This window comes from Pongo abelii, chromosome 18 (genome assembly GCF_028885655.2).
Source record: "Pongo abelii isolate AG06213 chromosome 18, NHGRI_mPonAbe1-v2.0_pri, whole genome shotgun sequence".
NCBI classification, from domain to species: domain Eukaryota; kingdom Metazoa; phylum Chordata; class Mammalia; order Primates; family Hominidae; genus Pongo; species Pongo abelii.
In genome coordinates this window covers 72,406,105-72,431,490 of record NC_072003.2, presented here as the reverse complement: position 1 = coordinate 72,431,490, position 25,386 = coordinate 72,406,105, and the positions used below count along the sequence as shown (strand labels likewise).

Genomic DNA, 25,386 nt, shown 5'->3' with positions numbered 1-25,386 from the left:
ACCGTCGAGATACTTCCCCTCATTTCCTTCTCTGTGACCTTGAAGGGTCTGGGCTACATCATCTCCATGTCTCCATCCCATTCTGATATTCTTGAAGATCAAGACCCTGGCTGGCCCATTAAAGGGGAATGGAAGGGAGGCGGGTAGATTTTGATACGTCTTTGCAAAGAGGTTGACATTCCCGTTGTTGCAGGCTTGGCGGAAGTACGACACAGACAGGAGTGGCTACATCGAAGCCAATGAGCTCAAGGTAAGATGGGCCTTGGGGAGGGTGTGAGGCCAGAGTGGCGGTGGGCTTAAGGTGCCTGGGGAGGGAGGAGATGTTGGATGAGGGGCATCCTTAGATGCTGGATTACGGGCTACTTAGGAATACTCAGACCTGGCACTGAACTGTTGGACTTGTTTAGAGAAGTCAGGGGAAATCAGTAACATAGAGCTGCCAGGCTGTAGATTTCAACCAAACCCAGCTCTTCTGCACCTCCATGCTCGGGACAGGCGTCCTCCAGGCAATTCCAGAAGATTGGCCTCTGGCTCCTAGGTCCACCTCTAAATTCCTCTGGCTATTACCCAGTGATTCCCCAGGCACTGCTTAGCTCCGTATACTGGCCTCCCAGGAGGCAAAGCCAATCTCTAGCGCCTATTCTGTGGGGTGGGGTTGCACCACCAGCTAGTAAAGCCTTTAAAGTCACTCCCCAAGAATTAAGAATTATGAGGGCCCTGAGTCATAGAACTGGTAGACCTGAAAAACACACACACACACATTGAGAGACTGTCTGAATGAGCAAGTAAGGAAATGAATGAGGGACTGAATGCACGAATCAGGAGTACTAAAGAGGCCTTTTGTGTTGCAGGGATTCTTGTCAGACCTGCTGAAGAAAGCGAACCGGCCGTACGATGAGCCCAAGCTCCAGGAATACACCCAAACCATAGTGAGTGGACAGAAGTGTCTCTCTCCCCCAGGGTGCAGGACTTGCGCCCCAAGCCACTGGAGCTCTGGTGTGCAGGGTCTCTTGTTCACTGATTCTTCAGGCCCGGGGGAAGTGATTCACAATGGCAGCTGGCAAAAAGGGATGCTAGTTCGTGGCTTCACACACCCTTTGAGGTCCTGGGTGTGAGCTGACTCATGGGCCAATGTGATTGTCTGTCTCCATGGCAACCTCTGCAGCTCTAGGAGAGGATGGTCTTGGAGAGAGTGGGCCTTTAGTGCCAGCCTGCTGTGCCCCAGCTGCCCCTGTCCCTGAGGAGGGGAGAGATGAGCAGCAAACGAGTCCCTGTGGTCCTCCCAGGGGACCCCCGGGACTGATTTAGGCCATGTTGGTCCTTGGCCCCCACGGACCTCAGAGGAAGCATGAGCACGTGTCACCTCTCCTCCTTCCCGTCCTCTCCCGTAAAAGGGGATGTCAGGTCGGAGAAATTCACAGCAAATAACCCAGGCATCTCTTTCTGTCCCCAACAGCTACGGATGTTTGACTTGAACGGGGATGGTAAATTGGGCCTCTCAGAGATGTCCCGGTAAGCACCTCACCCCCGGGGTCACTGATGCCGACTCCCGCAGGTCATTCCTGTGCTATCATCTGTCTCTGAGATCCATTGGTGGGAAAGTGACAGGTGCGGGTGTCAAGAAGCTCAAGACAAAGGGAGATAGAATTGTGACCGTCAACACCTCACCTTGTCTGTCTCCGTCGTTTTTGAACTTCCCACTGATTCCTTATTATGTGTGAAGTGCTCAGAAATCATTTCTGTAACTGCAGGCGCCGCCTCTCCCTTCCCCTCACCCGCTTGCCCTTGCCTGTGCAGTCTCTTCATCTCTGCTCTAACATTTTCTCCCCAGACTCTTGCCTGTCCAGGAAAACTTCCTGCTTAAATTTCAGGTAAAACTTTGCTTTCCTTCCTTCCCCCTTCCCTCATCCCTCTGAGCCTGGCCCTGCACCCTCCTTCCCCCAACGCACCACATACTACACATTACACACACCCACACACACCACACACACAACACACACATATCACACACATAAAACACACACAGACCACACACAACACACACAGACCACACACACAACATACACATCACACACACACCCCCCACACACATACACAGAGACATCACACATACACCACACAGAGACCACACACCACACACACAGACCATATACCACACACAAACACACAGACAACACACCACACAGACAACACACCACACACATATACAGACACCTCATGCACACACCAGATAGAGACCACACACCACACACACTACACACCACACACACAACACACACAGACCACACACCACACACACCACACACACAACACACACAGACCACACATCACACACACAACACACACAACACACACAGACCACACACACACCACATACACAGACCGTGTACCACACATACACAACACACAGACCACACACCACACACACACACACACACACCACACACATACACAAACACCTCATGCACACACCACACAGAGACCACACACCACATACACACCACACACATTACAAACACACGCACCACACAACACACACAAACACCCTACACACAACACACACACAAGGCACACCACATACACACATCACATACAGCACACACACACCACACCACACACCCCACACCCACACACCACACATACACACAGACCAAACACCACACAGACCACACACCACACACACAACACACACAACACACAAACACCACACACCACACACACAACACACAAATACTACACACAGACCACACCACACACACATCATACACACATCATACACAACCCACACACACCACACATCATACATACCACCCACCACATACCACACACACAACACACAACACACACAACACACCACACACATACCACACCACACATATGCACACCACACACCACACATCACACATACCACATACCACACACATGACACACACAACATACATACCACAAACACACACCACACCACATGCCCACACACCACACAACACACACACACCACACACACCGCACACACACCACACCACACATATGCACACCACACACCACACATCACACATACCACATACCACACACATGACACACACAATGCACATACCACAAACACACACACCACATGCCCACACACCACACAAACACCACACACAGACCACACCACACACATCACACACACACAACACACATCACACATATCACACACACACCACACCACACATACACACAACGCATAACCACACACACACTACACACACATCACACCACACCAAACACATGCCACCCACACACACCATACCACACACACCACATATATACACAACACACAACACATATAACCCTACGCACCACACCATACACACCACACACACACAACACAAACACCACACACCACACATACCACACACCACACACACACACCAGCACACATACAGACCACACATACACCATACACACACACCATACACCATACACACACCACACCCCACACAACCTCACACACACATCACACACACCACACACCACAGACACACACCAATCATAGACACCACACACACCACACATCACATGTATACACATACCACACACACACCACAAACACCACACACACACACCACACACGACACACACACCAACGCACACCCACACACACACCACTGCGCTTCTGCTTCTGTCTTTAATACCCTGGTTCTTGCAGGGCATGAAGCTGACCTCAGAGGAGTTTAACGCGATCTTCACATTTTACGACAAGGTAAGAGGGGGAGTCGGCATGGCAGGGAAAATCAGAAGCCCATCAGCCCGGCCAGAAGGGCTCAGCTTCATCCCTGGGAAGAGACAGCTTTCCAGGGGCGGCCTGGGCCGTGTGGTTTCTTCCTGCCGCATCTTCTGCTGTATGAGAAGGCAAATGTCATTCTCCACCGGTGGCCTATGGAGCCCGAGGGGTTGGTTTCTGCAGAGTGCAGCCGAGAATCATTGGGGGAAGAGGACTATGCTTAGAACTAGGGTGTGACCACACTGTCGGGAGCCAAAGGGAAGAGACACTCAGAACTGCCCTGGTGCCAGATCACAATTCTGCCCAGGGCCAGGTCTTTCTCCAGAAAGTTGGAAGTTAGATGACCTCCATACCCACCCTTCCCTTGGCTGTCCCCTGCCCACATGAGTCCAGTGGTCTTCTTCATAACCAAGGTGTTGGAGGTAAACTTTAAATAGCCCCTGGACTCAGAGAGTTAACCAAATGCTTCTTGAACCTCACTTATATTTTCAATGCAGATGAAAAGCACCACAATGAAAGGCTACCCAAAGCTTGCACCCACTGCCACCTTCCTGCCATGACTGGTCAAGGCAGAAGGGACGCATTATTTTGTCATTACACGATCTGAACACCCCCTTTTGCGCAGAGTAATGGAGAGGCTAGACTCTTAGACATCCCTGGAATGAGTCGGGACAGTGGGGGCCCATGCTTTAGAGCTCTCGGTTGACTCTGCTCTCATCCCCAGGACGGAAGCGGCTACATTGACGAGCATGAGCTGGATGCCCTTTTGAAGGATCTGTACGAGAAAAACAAAAAGGTGAGCAGCCGAGCCTGAGGCCCGGCCACCGTCCCCAGGGCATGGGAGAGGCTTCTGCGGGAGAGGAGGGGAGAGGTGCCTGGTCCTGCTCTCTACTCCCCTCTGATCTGCCACAGCAAGGCAATAGCCATTTTGTGGGTTTGCTTTTGGTTTTTTAATTTCTGGTTGATTGGTTAATTGATGTTTCTTTTTAAAATTTATTTGTGGCAAAAAACACAGGACAGAAAGCTCACCATCTTCACATTTTTAGCGTACAGTCCAGTGGCACTGAACACATTCATAATATTGCACATGCATGGCCACCTTCTCATCCTGCAATGCCAAAACCTGTACCCATTAAAAAATAACTCTCCATTCCCCTGTCCCCCATCTCCTGCCAACCACTCTACTTTCTGCCTCTGTAAATTTGACTGCTCTAGGTACCTCATGTAAAGAAAATCGTATAATCTTTCTGTGCCTGGCTTATTTCACTTTGCATAATGTCCTTGCAAGCTTATCCATGTTGTGGCATGTGTCAGAATTCCCTTCCTTTTTAAAGCTAAATAATGCTGCATCATATAAATATACCACATTTTGTGTACCCATTCTTTTCTGTGGACGCTTGGGTTGCACCCATCTGCTGGCTGTTGTGGGGGATGCTGCTGTGAGGCCATGACAGTGTTGATGTGTGAAAGTGTTAGCCAAATTGCCAACCAAAAAAACACTTTCCACACAAAGAGAGATTTTGGAGGACAGAGGCCAGTGAGAGGTAAAGGGCTATTCTGGATTGATGAACTGCAGAATCGGGAGCTGAGGAAGGGGTTAAAAGGAGCCACTGAAGAGTTTTTTCCTCTCAAAGAAAAGGCAAAGAAGTGAACTCCACTATTTTGCCTGATGTTGCCTGCTGGGAATACCCCGGGAGACCCTCCCACGGGCTCAGTTTGGTGCACTGGGTGGAGGAGTCAGGTGGAATGGCAGCCAGGAGCCAAAACTTTGCAGCTGTCTTCCTTCACCACCTGGAAAATGTCTTTCTCTGAGCAACTGGTTTTGCTGCTTTCTTTAATTAGACAATGAAAGCTCTACAATTCCTTGAGTTGTCTCACTGCCTTGGCTGACAAGCAACAGCTAAATTTAATGCTCAATTTCAGGAAAAAATTATCTGCAGCCTCTATTCATCTCCCTTTCCAAGTGCTTTCTGATCTCTTTATCTTAAATATCATCCTTCATTTATTTCATCTTTTTTATTTAAATGTTACCTACAACTACTCTTGAAAGAGGCAGAAAATAAATGATAAGGAAGCAAATACTTCCTGGGAAGAAGGAGGTACTCACCAGGTGTTTGAACTCGGCAAACTTTTTTCTTGGCACTAAATTCTAGGAGAAAATTATGTATGTGCCCTTATGTATCCAAGGAATGTTGGGCACCATAGTGGAAAATATCTTTATGTGTAATTGTATGAATGAGGCATAGTTTGTCTTCGTGAGACTCTGCCTTATACCTGAGGTGGATAAACCCGGAAGACATGCATTAAATCTCAGAGTGACCTGAATTTCCTGGTCATCAACTCACTAAGCTCTTCCTTGGTTCACACAAAGGACAGCTTGTGGTGCTGCACAGCTTGACTCCAAGTATGGAAACAAAAGTAAAGATTCTGCTATTGGGATTCAGAAGCCACTCTGAAGGTCAGAGAGCAAGAATATTAACAAACCTGTTTACCTGAGAGCCTTCCACCTGTATCAAGTTTCAGATTTGGCACCTGAGGATTGAGAGAGTGAATGAGTAGAAAGAGAGAGCTGCATGACTAAATCACAGCACCTGTGCTGGAAGGGAAGGGCCATTTTTTTGTAAACCCACATACATGCACGCATTCCATTTGGATGGTGCCTGCATGGAGTGTGATAAGGTTTCTGAGCAGATTAATGTTTGAGGCTCCTCGAGGGGACAGGCTGATGGGATTGAACTTCAGTATTTCTTAGCACTCCTGAGGCCATGGCAACTCACTAGAGCCTTCCCCAGTTTTAAGTGAAACTTATAGGAAGTAAGCAGCCCCTCCCCCATGCTGCTAAGTCTCTCGCTGCCACAATCCACTGCAGAAGTTGTCTCAAGCTTGGGGTTGATAGATGAGGTCCCTTCCTTGGCTTCTGATTGAGTGGCAGATATCTCAGGTGCACACCAGTGTTATGTGACATTTCCAAGAACATCACAACTTAGGGAAGGTGCCTCTCAAAGCTAGACATGCTTGCAAAGTGCCCTTGGGTTTTCATGGCACCAAACCAGAAATTAATGACATAAAAAGAGAAGTCCTGGCACAAAGGGAAAAAAAGACTGGCCTTCGAGCCCTGAGAAAGAGGTGACAGAATAGTGCACCAGTGAAATCATTAGACTTCAGGGCTCATGCTTGGATTACAGATATTCATGATTAGATTACAGATATTCATGAGCATGACTGCACCTCAGTTTTCTTATTAGCAGAATGGAGATAATGACCCATCAGCCTAGAAGGGAAAAAAATTGTAAGTATCTGCTAACATTTTCAATACAAAAGAATAAAAGTAAGAAGAACTGGATGTAGTGGCGCCCACCTATAGTCCTAGCTACTTGGGGGGCTGAGGCAAAAGGATCACTTGAGCCCAGGAGGTCAAGGGTGCAGTGAGCTGTGATCACGCCATTGCATTCCAGCCTGGGCTACAAGAGCAAGACCTTGTCTAAAAAAAAAAAAAAAAAAAAAAAAGGATGGAGTGTGGGAGAAGGAAAGAAAGAAAAGGTTGTTTAAGTGATTTTCCAGTGTTGATGATGACCTTGCTATATTCCAGACCCATTGGTTATTTGTATCCAAAGCAATCATTGTAAAGCATGTATTTAACATCAGGCATATCAGGTGTTGGTATTTAATATGGGTCTCCATTTATATGAGACAATGGGCATATGTTCATGGCTCACCTGTCTCAGTGGCCCCTGAACACAAGAAGCCAGTGAACAAGAAGTAGGCTGGCGAGCTTTATTGCTGGAGAAGCTGGGATTTAGAATTCCTTGCTTAAATAGGGGCCAGGCGTGGTGGTTCACACCTATAATCACAGCACTTTGGGAGGTGGAGGCGGGCAGATCACCTGAGGTCAGGAGTTCGAAACCAGCCTGGTCAACATGGTGAAACCCCATCTCTACTAAAAAAAAAAAAAAAAAAAAAAAACCTGTAAACATTAGCTGGGCATAGTGGCAGGTGCCTGTAATCTCAGCTATTCAGGAGGCTGAGACATGAGAATAGCTTGAACCCAAGAGGCAGAGGTTGCAGTGAGCCGAGATCACATCACTTCAGTCCAGCCCGGGCCGCAGAGCAAGACTCTGTCTCAAAAAAAAAAAAAAAAAAATTGAATTCCTTGCTTAAATAGATGAGACTTAGGAAAGAGTGGTCCAGGAGGCTGGAAGGCAAGACCAGAGAGCTTTCCTGGCATTCTCTTCATCACCTGCAGGGAGCCAGATTGGCCTTGAGTTAATGGAGGCCCAATGAGGTCGAGGAATATATACAAGTTATACATAGATCATGACTGTCACAACAGCTACCTTTTATTTTTCAAGTGCTTGCTGATGTGGCTTATATTCATTCCCTCACGTAATCATCGCAACACCTCCATGAGGCATGAACTTTTAGTGTACCCATTTTACAGGTGAGGCAGCTGAGTCTCAGGAAGGTTGACTACCTTCCCCAAAGCAATGCAGCCAGTAAGTGAAAGAGAGGCTTTAACCTCCATCTGTCTGACTCCAAAATCCATGCTTTGCATTCATCTAAGCCACTTATCCTGGGATGAGATGAGAGAAAGGTGCGGGTGTTTGTGTTTGTGAATGTGGACGTGGGCTCCTTGCGTCGGGACCATCCCCTGAACCTGCTCTTACCCTCTCCCTGTATCTCCTAGGAAATGAATATTCAACAGCTCACCAACTACAGAAAGAGCGTCATGTCCTTGGCGGAGGCAGGGAAGCTCTACCGCAAGGACCTGGAGATTGTGCTCTGCAGTGAGCCCCCCATGTAAAGTGGGGATGGGGGCTACTTCTCCACCTCCCCCAAACCCTGCTCCTGCTGCCCTGATGCGTCTACCCAGACCCAGAGACCGTGAGCGCCCCGCCCCCACCCCTGCAGCCTGCACACACCTGCCTGCAGAGCAAGAAATGAGAGATGGAGGATGGGCCGCTGGGGGGCTGTCCTGAGCCCCCTGCACCCACCCTTGCCCAGGCAGACTATGCCTCAGTGGATCACACACATGGAAGGTGATGGGGGCATGGGTGGAGGGTCCCTAATTCTCTTTGCTGTGATGCATGAGCTCCCTCGCTGTATGATTTAGGCTTGTATGTCCAACAGAGTGGACTCTTCCCTCTCGCTCCCCTCTGCCGGTCCCCCATGCCACCACCCACCCCAAACTTCCAGGTTCCAGCCGCCACCTTGCTAATGGTGTAGCTGTCCTCTCAGAACTCCTGTGTGTGGAGGGCACCCGCCCTTTCCTTGCCTTCTTTACTCGGCGTGCTCCTTTTCTCTTTGGGTTTCTTGTTTACCAAAGAAGAGTTTACAGACAATAAAATGGAAAGGTTCTGCTGTGGAAGCTAACCCAGTCTTGTCTAGTGGTCAACTTCTCTCTGCAGCTAGCAGCTCTGCTTGACAAAGGGAGGGCCTATTCTCACATGGGTGAGGGAGGGTAATGGAACCCACCTAAGTGGGGCATAGGACCCCCAAGACTCTATGGCTTTCACTCACCATTCATTGCCTGTCTCTTCACCAACCTGAGTCGCTTCTTTGTTTCATGTTTGTTTCTGTATCTCTGAGATTATAACATAGCTGACAAGTTCATTTAAGTCTTACTAAGGGTAGTATTAGTATTGTGCTCAACAGTTGACCTGGAGTATCTTTCCTAATCCTTTGAGAGAGGTGCTGTGATTGTCTCCACTGTCCAGGCAAGAAAACTGAAGATTAAAAAGGTTTGGGGCCTGGTGCGGTGATTCATGCCCATAATTCCAACACTTTGGGGGGCCAAGGTGGGAGGATCACCTGAGGTCAAGAATTCAAGACCAATTTGGCCAATATGGTGAATTGCCGTCTCTATTAAAAATACAAAAATTAGGCCGGGCGCAGTGGCTCACGCCTGTAATCCCAGCACTTTGGGAGGCAGAGGCGGGCAGATCACAAGGTCAGGAGATGGAGACCATCCTGGCTAACACAGTGAAACCCCGTCTCTACTAAAAATACAAAAAGTTAGCTGGGCGTGGTGGCAGGCGCCTATAGTCCCAGCTACTCGGGAGGCAGAGGCAGGAGAATGGCGTAAACCCGGGAGGCAGAGCTTGCAGTGAGCCGAGATTGTGCCACTGCACTCCAGCCTGGGCCACAGAGCGAGACTCCATCTCAAAAAAAAAAAAAAAAAAAAAAGCAAAAATTAGCCAGGTGTGGTGGCACGCACCTGTAATCCCAGCTACTTGGGAGGCTGAGGCCTGAGAATCACTTGAACCCGGGAGGCAGAGGTTGCAGTGAGCCAAGATTGCACCACTGCACTCCAGCCTGGGCAACAGACTGAGACTCTGTCTCAAAAAGTAATATAAACAAAATAGATAAGTAAATAAATACATAAATAAAAAGGTTTAGTAATGAGCCCTGGCCAGTTGGGGCAGAGCCAGGGTATGAATCCAGCAGATTGGATCCACTTTATACCAGTGGGGTCCCTACCACTGGGACTAGGTGATCTCCACCAAGCAGGAAGGACCTCCAGCCAGAAGCTCTAGACCACCAGAACTTAGCTTCTCCTCCTCAAAGTGCAAGTTACCCAACACCCGATCACATGCCTCTTGGTGTAGGGCCAGCTTGGCCTTTGGGTCCACAGAGCTCTTAGATCCTAGAATAGAGAGATGACTGATTTTTTTTCATGCTGTCACATATTGATTGTCTACAAGACGTATTTTAACAACACTACCTCATTTAATCCCACAACAATCCTACAAGATGGATACTATTTTCAGATAAAGAAACTAAGGCTCAAAAACATTAGGGGATGGGGTCGGGGCAATTAGGGACTCAAATTTACTTGCCTCCCTCATGTCTCAGGGCCCTACGCTTTCCCCCACTGGCACCCTTACCTTGGGGTAGGAGCTTTGCCTCTGCAAACTTGCAGCCCCTATCAGTTCAGCCATATCTGCCCTTGGACCACAGGAGACAAGGAACTCCTTCCAGGCCATCCTAGAGGTCTTCTTAATCTTCATGTATGCTCTTACTTGTATATTTGTAGTTTTAAAAATTCTCAGTTGGTCAAGGTGGTTCACATCTGTAATCCCAGCACTTTGGGAGGCTGAGGTAGGTAGATGGCTTGAGCTCAGGAGTTCGAGACCAGCCTGGGAAACATAGTGAAACCCCATCTCTACAAAATATACAACAAATTAGCTGGGTATGATGGCATGCGCATGTGCTCCCAGCTACTCGGGAGGTTGAGGGTGGGAGGATTGCTTGACCTGGGAGGTCGAGGCGCTGCAGTGAGCCAAGATCACGCCATTGCACTCAGCCTGGGTGACAGAGTGAGACCCTATTTCAAAAAAGAATATTTTTCCTTATGTGTACTCTCTAGAGCCACAAGAATGATCCAGATGACCCCAAAATCTTTAAATTCCTTTTGGTTGCCATAGGAACTAAGTACCACAACCATTTGAAGCACCATTTGAAACCTCAGTGCTTTATCCTCTACCCACCTATTGTCCCTGTCACTACCAGTGATCATTTGACAATTTGTGATGCCACCACCTGTGATGAAGAATCCATGTTCTGTTTCCCTCTGACAAAGAGGCCATCCCTGTCTTTCTTGAATAATTTATCAATCCAACCCCAGAATATCCAGATCTTGTTTCCTAGGGCCATCTCCAGTACCAGTTACTAATTCAGTGTAGATTCCAATAGAAAACACAGCACCTTCCATTCATATCATTCAAGGAGGATTTGTTCACAAACATCTTTTATACACATGTGAGTGAAATACAAGGGACTCATAAGGGATAGTGGTGAACCAGGGACTAGTGACAGGGAAGTTGCTGTTACCACACTTAGGCCCAAAGTAATGAGAGGAACCCAGAAAGGAAGAGTTGTGCAGGGAATGTCACATGTTCTGTTCAAGCACATGGCCAAGCCCAGGTTAGCTCTTATGGAGTAAACACATGCCCTCTCCTCCCTGCTTCCTTCCCATCTCCTTCTAGGGTTCCACATTGCCTGAAGTCAGAGGGCTAGGAGCCTACTCATGGAGTCCACACAGGCCAACCTCAAGGACACAAAACAAGCGGGGAAGGGTGGGGAGTGATGAAGAGGGACAGTGAGGACACACCCAACACACTCAGAAACTAGAGACACCAGTAGGCACTGAATATGTGAACCTGAAGTTCTGGAAGATGTCGGGGCTAGAAATATGAATTTGTAAAACATCTGTGCAAAGATGGGTTTTAAGGTGGTGGGAATGGCATGAGATTCCCCCAGGAATACTAGAAAGGAGGTCTGAGATAGGATCTCTGGACCCTCCCCTAGTGAGAGCTCTGGAAGGGAAGAAGGCATGGCCAGGCAGGCAGAGAGAAATCAGGAGGGTATGGTTTCCTGAAAGACAAGTGAAAAGTGGTGTCTGAAAATGAGGTAAGTGATCAAAGGTATCAGATACTGCTGAAATGTATGAAGGCTGAGATTTCAATGCCTGGTTGTCTCCTTATCCAAGTCCTCCAAAAGGATAATGGGAACTCCTAGAGGTGGGGGCTGTGTTTTTTGAGCAGTGCATGGCCACAAGAGTGCACAAATGAATGATTGAGTGACTCCACCATCAGGGAAAGAGGGTGGGTGTGAGTCTGAACTTGAGAAACCCTTTAGGGAATGATAAAATAATAACAACTCCAAGAACCTCGGGACATGAGCCAGTCAGAATGTGTTACCTTTGCAGTAGTCAGGCCTTTGGAAAGTGACAGAAATCCAGGTACAACTGGCTCAGGCAAAACAGAGAATTAGTGGATAGAAGCTAGACTATCTCATATGTCTGGAAGGGCCTCCTGGACAACCTGAACTGGGAACACACATACTGCCAGGAGTCTTCTCTCTCTTATTTCTGCTTTGCTGTAACTGATGGCTTTATTTTCTCAGACTGATGTCTTCCATATGGCAGGAAACATGACCTTAGCTGGCTATATCCCCACCATCTAGAACGATGCCAAGCACACAGTAGGTGCTCAATAAACATCTGTCACATGAATTCATTGGCTCCAAGATGCACATTTGGCAAAGGACTGTTTCTCTTCCCTTAGTTCTAGTTCAAAATGCCACAGAGAAGGAGCTCTAATTGACCCACCTTTGGTCACGTGCTCACCTCTGACCAGTCACCCATGGCCAGCAGGTGGGGTGACCCTCTTAGAATCAGACATGTGGGACAGGGGATGGGAATTCCAAAGAGTAGATGAGTGATCCAGTCCCCAGCAGGAAACAGTGGTCACCCAACAAATCCCCATTTTACAACTGAAAAAAATCGAGGCCATAAAGTTTAAGTATCCTTCCTCAGATCACAAGACCACCCAGAAGGAAAGAGTTGTACAGAGAATGCCACACATTTAGCTCAAGCACTGGAGCCCAGGTCTTCTTCACTCTTGGCCCACTGACAGTAGGAAAGGATTGAAGGAGGAAAGGGCAAGACAACAGGAATTAACATGTTAGAACTTGAAAACTTGGGGGAAGGGATGTTGGATGCATATGGAAGATGGGGTACATATGTCAACACGTGGACATGTATGTTAGTGAACCTGCAGGAAGGGACAGGATGCCTATGTCAACATGTTGGAATGTATGTAAGTGAACCTGCAAGAAAGGACAGGATGCACATGTCAACACGTGGGCATATATGTAAAAGAACCTGCAAGAGGGCCCGGGATGCATATGTCAACATGTGCACAGGTACACAAGTAGCCAACAAGGGGTCTGGGAGACTATGCAGGACTGACGGTGGATGTGGAGGGGCACGGGATTGGGTGTGACACGTAGAGTGAGACTGGAACTTCATCCAGAAGAAACCCTTCTTCCCAAGGCATATTTGCGTCCTGTTGGAGTCATAAGAAATTAGAAACTTCTCAGCCCTCCTTCTTCTAGTTCTGGGTAAGGGTGAAGAGAGAAACAGAGGGAACGGGGCTGTGTTTTCACTCTTGTGGGCCCTAGGCACTTTTGCTTTGGTGAACACCTTCCTCCATAAAAAGTAGTGTAACATATACTGTATGACTGCATTGGTATAAAGACAAATATGTTGATATTCTTTACTAAAACATTTTATTCAACCTAAGATGTCATCTTTCCTCAGCTTTTAAAAAGAAATTAGGACATTTTTGTGTGTTCCTTAAAGTGGCCTGGGTGCTGAGCACTGCACTGACTAGATCTGATGGAGAAGACAGACCGGAGAGGGAGTGGCCATCACATTTTCGGGTGGGCTTTGGGTCAGGAGCCACACACACATATAGGCAGGGGCTCTTGTTGTTTTGAAGGTAGAGTGGCTAGATGTAGTTCCTAGCTAAAGCCAGGAAGAATATGTGGGGTGAAGGCGTCTCCAAGTGTCCTATCAGGAAAACTGCTCAGGAAATAGAAAATGGCCCAGCACAGAGAACCATGGAATACCTCAACAGGGTTCCTCTTCTGATGATCAAAGTATTTTGGACCTTGACTTCATGCCCTGTTTTGTTTTGTTTCAGGGTAACTGGTGGCTAAAAGTTAAGCAGGTAGAAGCATACACACAAAATATTAGAGACCAATACAAGGTGATACCATTAGAACAGGTTTTGGGGTCACATACCCTGTGTCGGGTTCTCTCCTAAGCATATTCCTGGGGTTGGCTAGCTTGATCCTCATACCAGTCCTGTGGGAAAGGTACTACTATTGTCTCCTCTTTATAGAAAAGTGGCACAGATCAGTGAAGCAACTTACCTAAAGTAACACAGCAAGTCAGTGGTAGAGTCAGAATTCAACCAGAGGCAGTTTGATCCCATGACTTGTGTCCACAAGGGCTGTACTTTTCAGTACAGGGGCTGAATAAATAGTAGAGAGTGTTCATTCACCTCAGATATTCATTGAACATCTGCTATGATCTAGGCCCCAGGCTAGATGCTAGGGACACAGTAGTGAATGCAACAATCTCTGGCTGCTGGAAGCTTAAGTACTGAGAAGAGGAAACTAGAAACTCAGTGTGATGATACTAGTGGGTTCAAAGAAAGCCGAGGAAGAGACCCCTAACCTAGATTTGGAGTAGGGCTGAAGTCTGGACGAGGTGAGGAATAAGCAGAGACCTGGAAGTAATGTAGGATTTGGTCGGGAGAAGGGGTAAAAGGAAAGAAAACCATCTCAGGCAGTGATACAGTTTGGCAATGTTGCCACCGAAATCTCATCTTGAATTGGAGTTCCTATAATCCCCATGTGTCGTGGGAGGGACCCAGTGGGAGGTAATTGAATCATGGGAGCGGTCACCCTCATGCTGTCCTGATGATAGTGAGTTCTCCCAAGAGCTGATGTTTTACAAGGGGGCTTTTCCCCCTTTTGCTCAGCACTTCTCCTTGATTCTGCCATGTGAAGAAGGACACGTTTGCTTCCCCTTCTGCCATGATTCTAAGTTTCCTGAGGCCTCCCCAGCCACGATGAACTGTGAGTCAATTAAACCTCTTTCCTTTATAAATTACCCAGTCTCTCAGATATGTCTTTGCTAGCAGCGTGAGAACAGACTAATACAAGCAGGAAAAAAAAATAGCATCAACAGTGGCACCAAGGCCAGAGGTAGCCTGGCTCATGTCAGGGAACTGCAAGCCGCTCAACCGAGAGGAAGCTCGGAGGGAGAAGCAAGAAATAAAACTCAAAGGGTAGCCAGGACCAGCTCACGAAGGGCCCTGCAGGCCTGCTGGGTCTTTGGACTTTACTCTTTTCCCGGCCTGCAGCGTGGCTCCTGTTCTCCTTCCAGGCTTGGCTCAAATGTCACCTCTCTCGTTGAAACCTGATTAGGCTACAGCCTTCCACCACCCCCTACACTCTACAACCTCCCCGGCCATATTTTTCTCCATAGGATGTTGACCATGTGAGATAGGTTTTGGCAGCTCCCTCAGTAGAAGCCCACAAGGGTGACTGACTCATGTATCGCTCTTCCCGCCTACATCCACTGAACCCACACACCTAGGGATACCTGCCCCTTTCAGGGCTCCTCCTCACCGAGTACCCCTCTCCTCTCCAGAACAATCAAGTCTTAGGGGCCAAGCAAGCTGTGGAGGGCTGAATAATCCCCACCAAAGCTGTCTCTGTCTAATCCTGGGGCATGATGAATACGTGATCTCACGTGGCAAAAGGGAATTAAGGTTGCTAATCAGATGACCATAAAATAGGGGGTCATCCTGGCTTGTTTGGGTGGGCCAATGTAATCACAGGGGACCTTCTGTGTGAGGGAGGGAGGCAGAATTGTCAGGGTCAGAGTGACGCAATGGAAGAAATCCTCCACTGGCCATAACAGGCTTTGAAGATGGAAGAGGTGGCGTCTAGAAGCTGGAAAAGGCAGGGAAAGAGATCCTCCCCTGGACCGCCGGAAGGAACACAGCCCTGCCAAGACCTTGATTTCAGCCAAGTGAGATCCAGTTTGGACTTCTGACCTCTGGATCAGAAGATGCTGCCTCTACTTCTGAGTGTATGTTCTGCGGCTGCCCCAGGGCTCACAGGAACTCAGGTACTTCCACGTTTCGAACTCCTTAGACAAGGTGCCTACCAGGTATACTTTTTCTTGCTTAGCGGGTATGAATCCTCTGAACTGTATGCCAAGGGAGTAGCTGTGCTGAGCTGACCTGCACATACCAATCCCACAGTGGGGCAGAAGAAAAGCCGAAGAGACGGAGGCTCCAGAGACTGCCCAGAGGTCTGGCTCAGTGTGCTCCGTCCTCCCCACACCTGTCCTTGGTTTCCACTCAGAGACCACAGTCGGCTGTGGGAAAATGGCCAGACATCTCTTTTTGGATCTCAAGTTCCCCATCTGTAGAATGGGGAGCTTGGAACAGATGATGTGAAAGTGCCCTTCAGAATCTTACTTCCTAGGCTGTGCCTATAATCCCAGCACTTTGGGAGTCCAAGGCAGTGGATCACCTGAGGTCAGGAGTTTGAGACCAGCCTGGCCAACATGGCAAAATCCTGTCTCTACTAAAAATACTACAAATTAGCCGGGTGTGGTGGCTTGTGCCTGTAGTCCCAGCTACTCAGGAGGCTGAAACGGGAAGATCACTTGAGCCTGGGAGGCGGAGGCTGCAGCAAGCCGACATCACGCCACTGCACTCCAGCCTGGGCAATAGAGCAAGACTCTGTCTCAAAAAAAAAAAAAAAAAAAAAAAAGAATCTTACTTCCTAACCCTTCGATGAAGAAGATAAACGAGTGGCAAACAAACACATAAAATATGATGAACATCAATAGCCATTAGGGAAATGCAAATTAAAACCACAATGAGGTACCCTTGCACACCAGCCAGAGCCAAGTCTCATTTTAAAATGTTGTATTGCAGTGTATAAAAGCAGAGTCCACTAAATTGTGGTGGGTTACAGGGAGCCAAAGAAGAGAAAAGGTTTCCTCTTAGAGCCTGAAAATAGAACATTGAAACAACATTAACAAGAGTTTAAAGAAATAACTATGAAGAAATTCCCACAGCACTTCATGCAGTCCCATGAAATAAATTCTTGTTCCACTGGATCTTGGATCTGCATTCTCTGCTTTCATGAAGTCGTCTGCTTGCAGATTAAAAAAGAGTCCTAGAATTTAGATCTTCGGTGGCCTCATGTAAACCCAGCAGCCAGCCTCTTCTAGAACCCTAGCCCAGGGACTAGAGCAGGAAAGGGACCTTCAAAGTGAAGACTGCCTTGTCCCGCACCTCCTTCTGGCTTAGATTGAAAAATGGGCTTCCTAATGGGTTAAATCCTTTAAAACAAGGAGTTGTGGGGGAAGGGTGTCGTGCACTCCTAGAGAAAGGTACACAGTTGCCTGGCTGGGAATGTGCTTGGCGCTGACCCTGCGGGCATCCGACTGGTCTTCCAGCTCAGGAAAAAGAATTTGAAAGAGGCTTAGCATGAAGGGGAATCAAAGAGGAGGTTGTGATTTGGTCGAAGGTGCCTGGTTTAGTGCTGTAATTGTCTTATTTTATATATATATATATATATATATATATATATATATATATATATATATATTTCTTGGCATAAACATTTTAAATAAACGACATCATTGTCAAAAAAAAAAAAAAAGTCCTAGAAATCCTGACTCAGTCCACTGTTACAATCTGAGAGCTGCTTAAGTGATGTCAGTTCAGATGCCTGTGCTCACGAGTCTATAAAATGCAGACAGTTGGAAGTGTCTGGTCCAGTCATTTACCACCAGGCTCTAAAACTGTTCTTTTTCGTTGATGACACCAACTGCAGCCTCTAGCTTAGAGCAGAACCTTCAAGCAAGCATCAGAGAAAAGCAAACACTATCTGTAGATGACAGAGACTTCATAGCTGTGGTTAATTTTTTTTTTTTTTTTTTTTTTTGAGACTGAGTCTCTGTCGCCCAGGCTGGAGTGCAGTGGCGCAATCTCAGCTCACTGCAAGCTCCACCTCCCGGGTTCACGCCATTCTCTGCCTCAGCCTCCCGAGTAGCTGGGTTACAGGCACCCGCCACCACGCCTGGCTAATCTTTTGTATTTTTAGTAGAGACAGGGTTTCACCGTGTTAGCCAGGATGGTCTCGATCTCCTGACCTTGTGATTCGCCTGCCTCGGCCTCCCAAAGTGCTGGGATTACAGGTGTGAGCCACCGCGCCGGCAGCTGTGGTTAATTTATTACTATAACCAATAATGTCAGGGAGGAGAGTAAACTTCTCTCTCAGGTGGTATCCATCAGTAACCAAGGAGGCAAGCAGATTTTACTAAAATGTAATACATTTCATAGTTTCTTTCCAGAATCAGGTATTATAAAACAACATCAATAAAATTCACTATCCAAATTTTGTCCTTCACAGTGCCCTTTCATATTCTAAAACAAACTGTCAATTAGGACAGGAATTCTGCGAGGTTGAAACAATTTTCATAATAATGCCAAAATGTTACTTATGTTACCACGCAATGGGTCCATCACTGCTATTTTCAAACGAATTCTTTTAAACTATTTCACAACAGTCTGGATCTGTGTTTTTCCTGAGGGTGAAGTTCTGGGCGGTGAGGGCATTGACAAATCGCCAGGGACTTCCCATAAAACACACATTTTCTAAAATAGTTAATAATTCATTAATAACATTTTGTCTATATAACTTTAACCTGGGGGAATGCTGAGCATCTCTTCCAATCTGACAATTCTGCTCATGTAAATCTTATAATAGGAACACAATCAAACAAACCTAGCACTCTCTTCTCATAAGGTGGAAGAACAAATCTCTGCGATTTTCCAAGGCTCCTCTGGGAAATTATTGTAGGTGTAAAAGATATCCCAAAAATTCCTTTTCATTTTTCTTTCCTGTCTAATTTCGCAAGGCAACATCTAAAGAGCTGTCAGAGATTTAGATGCTTGATTAATATATATGCTCATGGGTGGCTGAGAAACAATCTTTGGTGACTCATTTAATTAAGTGATAAGAAAGCATTTAAAAATGAACAGACCCAAGAGTATTGAAGACATACGTCCCCATAAAAACTTGCGCACAAATGTTCCTAGCATCATTCATGATAGCTAAAAGTGGGAGCAATCTAAATGCTTATCACCTGATGAATGGAAAAACAAAATGTGGTATACCCATACAATGGAGTGTCAATCAGCCCTAAGTGGAACGAAGCCCTGATACATGCTCCAACATGGATGAGCCTTGAAAGCATTATGCTAAGTGAAAGAAGCCAGACATAAAAGGTCACGTATTGTACAATCCCATTTATATGAAATGGCCAGAATGGAAAAATCTATAGAAACAGAAAGTAGATCGGGGTTGTCAAGGGGTTAGGGGTAGCAAGAGAAACAGGAAGTGTGTGCTAATGAGCGTGGGCTTTCCTTCTGTAATGTTCTAGAAGTAAATGGTGGTGCTGTTTGCAAACCCTAGCAATATACTAAAAACCATTGACCTGTACTCTTTAAAAAGGCGAACAAGATCTCAATTTCTTAAAAAGCCTACGCACACATGAACTGCAAAATAAATAAGTAAAATAAACAAAGAAGCATACATATAGCTTGTTCATGAGTGAGGAAGTTTTGTTGTGTCCTATTCTAGGGCATTACAAATTAAACATAAAACACTGTTAAGTACTCTGGTATGACACAGAATCTTTACTATCCAGAATAACCTTTCCTGTTCTAGGCAGTGGTATCCATCAGTAACCAAGGAGGCAAGCTCATGAAACCACAGCAGATTTTACTAAAATGTAATACATTTCATAGTTTCTTTCCAGAATCAGGTATTATAAAACAACATGAATAAAATTCACTTTCCAATTTTTGTCCTTCACAGTGCCCTTTCATATTCTAAAACAAACTGACACTTAACTAGGACAGGAATTCTGCAAGGTCAAAACAATTTTCACAATAATGCCAAAATGTTACTTATGTTAACATGCAATGAGTCCATCACTGCTATTTTCTTTTGTTTTGTTTTGTTTTTTGTTTTTTGTGTTTTTTTTGAGACGGAGTCTCATTCTGTCACCCAGGCTGGAGTGCAGTGGCGCGATCTTGGCTCACTGCAAGCTCCATCTCCTGAGTTCACGCCATTCTCCTGCCTCAGCCTCCTGAGTAGCTGGGATTACAGGCATATGCCACCACCCCTGGCTAATTTTGTATTTTGTATTTTTAGTAGAGACGGGGTTTCTCCATGTTGGCCAGGCTGGTCTCGAACTGCTGACCTCAGGTGATCCACCCGCCTCGGCCTCCCAAAGTGCTGGGATTACAGGCATGAGCCACCGCGCCCGGCCCATCACTGCTATTTTTGAATGAATTCTTTTAAGTGTCTCCTTTCAATTTCTAATGCAGTAAACATCAATAGCATTAGCCCACATAAACAAAAGCTCTTTGGGAAATCTCAGTAAGTTTTTAAGACCGTAGAAAGGAAGGTCAGACCTTAAAACATAGCATTGATTGAGAAAGGAAGGAGGAGAAGAAATAGCAGAATGATATCATCTATGTGAATTAAAAGTGCCTACACGCAAAACAGCCACAGTGCTTTGTTAGAGCATTTTTCTAAAGGCACCCAAGACAAAGAGTAACAACTCCTGCAGTGGGAGAGGGAGGCCTAGGGGCGAGAAATCTCATTCAAAGGGAATAAAACAAGAGAGGGACCTCACAGAGACCCCCTGATAGTGACCTACCATGTACTGCGGAGTGTGCTTAACTCACCCTCTGCATCAGAGGCTTCTGCCCTCCCTCCCACAGAACAACAGCCCCCTTGGTCCCCTGCCCTGCTGCAGCTGCAGTTCCCCAGGACAGAGCTGACGCCATCCAGAGACCCTCCCCTGGGCTCCCAGCATTATCTGGGAGGATTTTCTCCAGCAAACCCACACAAGGTGAGGAGCAGGGGCGAGTCTGTCTCCAAAGGAGCAGCATTGCAGGATAGGGAAGGCCAGTGGTGAGGCGAGCACACTGATCAATCAGAGGCCATTGACATTGACTAAAGGACTGGGTCAGTTGCAGGCACAGAGCGGGAGGGCTGGCCAAATGGGAAGCACGACAAGCAATGCAGACACAGGCAGAAGGAGACAGAAGTAGATGGCGGGACTCACCACACCCTCTTCCTGGTAAGGGCACATGTTCAAGGTGCATGCGTTGGACAGCCCTGTATCCAGGGTGATGGGGAGGGAGGAACAACGGACCCAGCAGCGACACACGAAGAAGCCAGCATGAGGGGCCAGGAGCCCAGAGAAGAAGGTTCTCCAAAGGCACAGAGCAGTCACAGGGTCCAATCCCACCGACACTGACCGAAGGGCACATGCTCCTTCACTTTAAGCCAGCAATGGAGATAGACACTCATCATCAACACCAAACGACTTCCCTGGTTTCTGTGTAACCAGCACTCCTGTCCGGAAACTTGCTGCTTGTCAAAGAAACATACCTTACTGTCATACGGTGCAGGTGTGACATTGCTCAGATGACATTTTTTCGTCACGAGCTGTCATATGACAACTTCTTTTTTTTTGAGCATTAGTACAGGCTGTGCATTATGCTGTACTCACACCCAGGGGTACGGTGGGGAACAAAGGCAGCCCAACCCCTGCCCGCACACATGAGCCCCGTCTGGCGAGATGGCAAAAAAATCACAGCAATGCTCCTGCCCTCTGGAATCCCACCCAAAACGCCAGCTTCTCATCCTATCCATCCCCTTTGGTAAGCAAGCCCCTCTGTCCCCACTTTGTCATCTTCCTTCTATCCCCCTCTGCTCTCTGCTCAAGCCTAGCCTCCGTCTTGGCCAAGCTGGTCCCCGTGGTCTTCATGGCCCCCAGCAATCGGCCCAGGACAGGCTTCTGCCTTGGGACTGTCCTCTTTGGGACCAGGGAAATGATTTGCAAGTCCCAGTGCTGAGAGAAGATGTGGGGCCTTCTTCTTCAAAAGTCATTAGACATTAAATGATTAATAATCATTTAATTAATAATTAAGGCAGCAGCAGAGCATTAAACCAAGCTCAGGGCCTGAAGCCAGCCCTGCCCCCTCTTGACTGTGGAGACAGGAGTTTATCTCCAACCTGGGACCCATTAACATGTCCTGTTGTGAGCAGGGGACGTCGTCAGCCTTATCACTAACTGCTCTGAAAGCAACCCAGAATCTCATCAGCCCCCCGAAGAGCTTGCTGAAATTCATCAGAACAGAAATTGCAAACTGAAATGCAAGGTGAAGGAAAAGCAAGGGTTTTAGATATGAATTCTAAAAATTAAAGTTTTAAAGAGTCCTGCCTGACCACAGAGCTAAATCCCAAGAGCCCTTGGCCCTGCTGCAGTTGTCCTCGGTCACTCAAGGCAGGGACGGTGGGACAGCGTGGAGGGTCAGCCAGGGCTTGCTGTGGGCACCCAGAGGGCAGAGGCCTAAGGGCTGTGAGCTGTGCCCAGAGACACCACCTCAGGGAGAGATGCCTCACTCACCAGGCGGCCCTGGGAGTCCTGGAGGAGGTGGCCGCAATGGACTCCCTTTCCACTGTGACTTTCCTTAACCTCTGGTTTTGTGAAAATCACGGAAGTCAGGATATTTGCTCAGAAAACAGGATATTTAATCAAGAACCAAGTAGTTCAAAGCATGGCCACAGTCATTGTTAAGAAGCTGCAGAGACACAGGCAAAAGTATGGCAGGCGAAAGAGATGGCCCAAGAGGGCAGGGAGGCCACACATCCTGGAGAGGAGGCCCCCTCACCCAGAGCATGTCTCAACTGTAAGATACAATAAATCTTCCTGAGTTTCTCTTCAAAAGGTTTAGCCTGTTAACTTCCTTATCCTTTGTTCACAAACTCAACTTTCTTGTTCTTCCTTGGCCCTAGTTACTGTAAACAGCCTAATCCTTCCCATTAGCTCTAATCAATAACTCACATCTGTTCCCTTGGTTACCTGTACCCATTGTTCCCCAGAAACTGCACGTCTTACACGCTCCACCTCTGTACCTCATGTCCCCCTTCCCTGCTATATTTAGGAAAATATGTACAAGTAGCCAATCGGGTCAGCTCAGATGGTGTGGTACAACCCCAGCCCATGGGGGTAGGGACTGTGTTAAGGATAAAAACCCCCTGGTCTCCTTTGTTCTGTGTGCACTTGGGATCTTGATTGACACAAGTGACACCCTTCTGCAGAAGTAAATTGCCTTGCTGAGAGGATTAAACTTTTGCCTGAGTGTGGTTTTACTTCCCAGCACCGAGCATTTATTCCTGGAGTATTTTATATCCAACATAACCAATGAGAGACAGGAGCTGGTGGGTCAATACCCTAATTTTCGGTGCCATTTGCTATCACTCACTGCCCTCATCTCACGTGCCTCACCCTCCCCAGCATCCGAAGCACCACAAGTTAGAAAGCAGTTGAATCTCAGGGTGAGAACAAAGTTTGACACGTCCATTCATGATGAACCCAGAGGGCAAAACACTGTCCACCATGGTTTAAAAGAGGTGGTCCTCTTCCCTTCCAGATGGAAAGAAGAGGTGTCACTGAGCCACAGCCGGGAGAACAAGGGAGGCCCAGGTATAGCCAACGCTCTCCTGAAAATTCAAGAGGAACCTCACACAAGCATTCAGAAGGCTGTCTACAGCAAGTCATGGTTCTGCAATGCAAACAAAGTCAGGAAGAAAGAGGGAGGTTTGAAAACAATGCGGCCTTCCAGGCCCGAGTGAGAGGATGGGTCAGCCGGGCAGGAGTGACCATGTAAGTATCGCAGCAAAGGAGACTGAGTGCTCCCTGCATCAAATCAATGCTCATCTGGATAATGAAGGTACACCCTCACAGGCCTCCAAGAAGGTCATCGGCAAAATGTCCCACTGGTGGACAGACACCTGATCAGCAAGAGGCAAGAGCAGAGGCTGCTTGAAGAATCTAAAGCAAACAAACAGAAAATCCATGACCTGGATAAAAAGTGAGAAACACAAGAAAGGCCTGACACAATTCCGAGTTGCATTCCGAACAAGAATGCCACAAACCCCTCTTCATGGCACGGGGTGTTAAAAAAGCTCTTGCCACAGAGTCATTTGAGACACATTTCAGGGAAAATACACCAAGCAAGAGAGACTCTTCAACCAACCGTGTCCCTCCAAACAGCCCTGAGAAGTAACAGTCATCAGAGACTTCCCAGAAGATACCCTTGACCACCAGAGTTCTGGCCCTACACCCACATGGGTGAGGTCTTCCTCCCACCACCAACAGCCAACCTGTGGGGTCTTTCTCTTCTTGCTGAAGGGGCCCAGTGTAGACTGGAGGCCTCAAGACTAGTTCCTAGGGCCATCTGAGGCCTCCAGTGCAGTACCTACCTCCTATTAGGTACAGCTGAGGCCCCACCAATACATGCAAGAAACCCTTCTCCTCTAAAGAGCTGGGCATCAGAGGTTGCCCATGGTTTCCATGATTTCCATGATCACACTATGACAAGGGAGACCACCACCCACCGGGAGGAATTCCTAAGCCTCCTCCTCTTCCCACTTAGGGTTCTTCTTAAACCTTCTTGAAAAAAACACAATCTGTGCTTTCCCTAAATAAGGACTTCCTTTTGCCTGAGCAGGTATATGCAGACAATAATATGAAGTTTGAGATTAAAAAAAAAAAAATCTTTTTGACCACTGTAAAGACGACCACCAAACTATTTCCTCCCACCACCAATCATGAGCCAAGCAACAAAGTCCTCATCCCTCACTGGGGAGCTCAACCTCAACTGGGGACTGTGCCTGCTGGGGAAGACCCTCCACTTTGTCCCAGGGCTCACTTGGGGTCTCTCCTGACCTTGCATCTGTGCTTTGCTGCAACCTTCACTTCTGCAGGTAAGTACACAAAAGGTACCGTGTCAAAGTATCAAAGAGGAACCAACCCGGTTCCCAAAATGATGGCGAATCCAGGGTCAGCCCAATCGACAGCTCCTCAGCATCCCTCCCTGGCTCTCCTGAGTTAGATTCAGGAGACTGGGGTCACATCTGTGGAGGCTGGACGTGCTTCAACATTGGCTATGCTGTCTGTATACATAGCAAATGAGAGGACTCAACACTGCTAGGATAATCCACACCACAATCCTCTGTGCAGTGTGCCTGGCTTTAAGAGAGGTATTCTTGGAGGCATGTTTGCAATTGACTCCAAATCTGAAACCCCAGCATTGTGACCATGACATTCAAGGGAAACCAGAATATCTGAAATGGTGATGACTTTCCAC

The 25,386-nt window shown here is 47.4% G+C and overlaps 1 protein-coding gene across 3 annotated transcripts in view; it reads left to right on the top strand.

The window, feature by feature from the left end:
• Window positions 1-9,133, top strand: part of CALB2 (calbindin 2) — a 32,961-nt gene extending 23,828 nt beyond the window's left edge. For 2 of the 3 annotated variants that reach the window (XM_024233686.3, XM_024233685.3), the window contains 7 exons: window positions 194-250; window positions 852-929; window positions 1,457-1,512; window positions 1,832-1,871; window positions 3,689-3,742; window positions 4,488-4,559; window positions 8,448-9,133. In XM_024233686.3, the coding sequence (XP_024089454.1) occupies window positions 194-250; window positions 852-929; window positions 1,457-1,512; window positions 1,832-1,871; window positions 3,689-3,742; window positions 4,488-4,559; window positions 8,448-8,564 (474 nt within the window). In that variant the 3' untranslated portion in view covers window positions 8,565-9,133. Of the gene's footprint in view, window positions 1-193; window positions 251-851; window positions 930-1,456; window positions 1,513-1,831; window positions 1,872-3,688; window positions 3,743-4,487; window positions 4,560-8,447 lie in introns of those variants that run through there. The other variant, XM_063717741.1, reaches the window with a different exon arrangement.
• The last annotated feature ends 16,253 nt before the right edge of the window (window positions 9,134-25,386 follow it).